Consider the following 2,374-nt stretch of genomic DNA (forward strand, 5'->3'; position numbering starts at 1 on the left):
TCTTGGAACTGCTTGTTCATCTGATCTTTCAGAATCTCCACCTCCGATTGAGTTTGTTCCAACCTATCATCAATAGAACGAGAACGAGTGTCAGGTGGTGCCATGTTGAAGGATGAAAGCACTAATTGATAGGATGAATCCTATCTGGCAAGATGAGATGAGAAGAGAAGAGAGAATTTGGGGAAAAGAAGAAGGAAATTTTATTTCAACATTCAACAACCTTTACATCGGGTCTCTTTCCCTTTATACCAACATGCAACAATCTAATTGAAAGTATACAGACCTATACAGTATTCTCTACTATCCGTATACAAAATTGTCTTGTTGCCTCTAAACTCGCCAATCGTACCCTTCCTCTTCCAATCGTGATGGTCTCTTCCTTACTCTTCTAGATCTCCCATCCTCTTCCGTTAAGTCTCTGTCAGCTTCACTCAGCTCCTCTCTATTGTTAAGCACATCTGGTTGCATCCTTGGCTGAAGGTTCTCGATAGTACTTTGAGATGGTCCTTGGGCTTGGTTCTCCACTGTATTGGTTGCTGGATCCATAGCTAATTGGGCTGCTTGGTGGGCCTAGGCTCATATCAATCATCGTTAATCTATTGCCACTAACTTTGACGGGAAAAGCAATGCCTAGAGCCCCCGTGGCTTGACCAAACCAGATTTTAGCCATGTACCAAGGAGGTGATTGTTTTCGAGAATTCATCATTAGATAATATAATAAATATACTGGTAAAGCCAAAGGCACTCAGTTGAGTTCTGTTTGTTCATATGTTGATCAAAATGAAGAGGAGGAATAAATAACAAAATAGAAAAATATGATAAACCAGGAGGGTAATGAAAATTCCCAGAGTTGATGATTATAAATTTGATTTAGGATTCATAGAATATATATTCATTTTCGTGATCATGCCAAATCCATAACTGCACACATATCATGAAAAAAGCAGACCAGTGCTGATATATGTGTCTATTTTTTCAATCAGAAGGATTTCATAAAGTTAGTTTTAACACCATGAAATTATGGTTATGACTTATGAGCATCAACTGAAGTATGTTTGATTAACTAAATGCAAGAATCAACTAAGATTTAGGGTCTCAAGTTTTAATCAATTGAAACCAAAAAGTATAGCAATCACGTTCTAAAATATTGTAAGAAACTCTAAAGATATATCTAAGATATTCTAACAAGTAACAAGGTCATTAAGTGATTGATATACTAACCACCTCGACGTGATACAAGATGGATCCGAGAACGAGGTCCTTCAAACTTCCAGTTATCATCATCCAAGGATTTAACCTCCTTGTCAAGTGCAGCCATGAGATCTGATTTTAAAACTGCAAAAATAGGAAAACAGAATGTCTAAATGCATGCCTCGTGAACAAAAGAATGCATCATATTTTGGCTCCAAAACAACATAGAATGATGCTGCGCTCTACTGAAACCAAAGATTCATCTTGGCCCTTCAATATTTTGGTAACCATGATATAGTGAATTCAACATACAAGACAAGACAAAAAAGGCTTCACTGATATGAATCCTAACCAGAATACAATTCAAGGGTACATAATAGTTCTAACCTGAGAAACCCCAAAGAGAACATCAGAAAACAATTAATATATATTGAACGATAAAATCAATTAGCTGTTAACAATAATTGGAAGAAAACTTAAAAATTACAGTAATGGCAGCGGTTAATACTCTTGCGTTATATAACTGGAAAATCATAACAAATTAACAAGAAACAAAGTAAATTGAATAAACCTTACCTCGCATGGCCTCGTCCTTTCGCTCTTGCGTTGAGATGGGATTGCACGGGAAATTAAAATCGTCAACGGAAACGGCGGCGTTGCTGCTGCCGCCTCCTCCTCCTCCTCCACCACCACCTACAACCGCCGTAGTCGATATCGATGAATGAGCCGGGGATGAACTATTCATCGTTCCTCCAACCACTCAGTCGCTGTTTGTAACTTTGTATTAAGAGCCAAAATATTATTCGAAAGTCGGAACTCAGTGCTTTGGGTCTAAGTGCTTGATATTTGCGCTCATAAGCACTTTTTCATTTTCATTTTGTTTAGTAATTTACCTGGCCTATCAGCCAATGCATTGATTATGGGCCCAACGGAGAAGAGGTTTTTCCTACGAATTAATATTATATGTATATAATTATAATGTTAAAAATAATTTTCCTCTTTTCTTCACATCAATAGATAGTTTACGAAGAGAGAAAAAAATAATTTTTAAAATTATAATTATATATTACGAGTGGTACATAGTGTTAATTCGTTGGAGGAGAAAAAAATTTCTCCTACCACATGAGAGCTATATTTCTCATTTCAATCGTCAATCGATGAATTATTAGTCGAGCTATAATTT

General features: G+C 36.6%; 1 protein-coding gene across 1 annotated transcript; it reads right to left on the reverse strand.

The window, feature by feature from the left end:
* Nucleotides 1-243: 243 nt before the first annotated feature.
* LOC133289223 (protein SAMBA-like) lies at nucleotides 244-2,023 on the reverse strand. Its single transcript, XM_061487121.1, has 3 exons — nucleotides 1,768-2,023; nucleotides 1,222-1,335; nucleotides 244-570 (listed from the first exon to the last, which is right to left on the reverse strand). Exons 1-3 carry the CDS (start codon nucleotides 1,934-1,936, stop codon nucleotides 449-451), a joined length of 405 nt encoding a protein of 134 aa, XP_061343105.1. The 5' UTR covers nucleotides 1,937-2,023; the 3' UTR covers nucleotides 244-448.
* Between the last annotated feature and the right edge of the window lie 351 nt (nucleotides 2,024-2,374).

Source organism: Gastrolobium bilobum, unplaced genomic scaffold (genome assembly GCF_033153095.1).
Source record: "Gastrolobium bilobum isolate Gb01-03AN ecotype WA unplaced genomic scaffold, APGP_CSIRO_Gbil_v1 utg10696, whole genome shotgun sequence".
In the NCBI taxonomy this organism is placed as follows: Eukaryota; Viridiplantae; Streptophyta; class Magnoliopsida; order Fabales; family Fabaceae; genus Gastrolobium; species Gastrolobium bilobum.

What these genes read in the sequence shown, in the direction of transcription:
- LOC133289223 (XM_061487121.1), bottom strand. Translation starts at nt 1,936, where the DNA reads ATGAATAGTTCATCCCCGGCTCATTCATCGATATCGACTACGGCGGTT. An exon ending in AAAGGACGAGGCCATGCGAG is followed by an intron (nt 1,336 to 1,767) that starts GTAAGGTTTATT and finishes CTATTTTTGCAG; the next exon opens with TTTTAAAATCAGATCTCATG. An exon ending in TCTTGTATCACGTCGAGGTG is followed by an intron (nt 571 to 1,221) that starts GTTAGTATATCA and finishes ATATGAGCCTAG; the next exon opens with GCCCACCAAGCAGCCCAATT.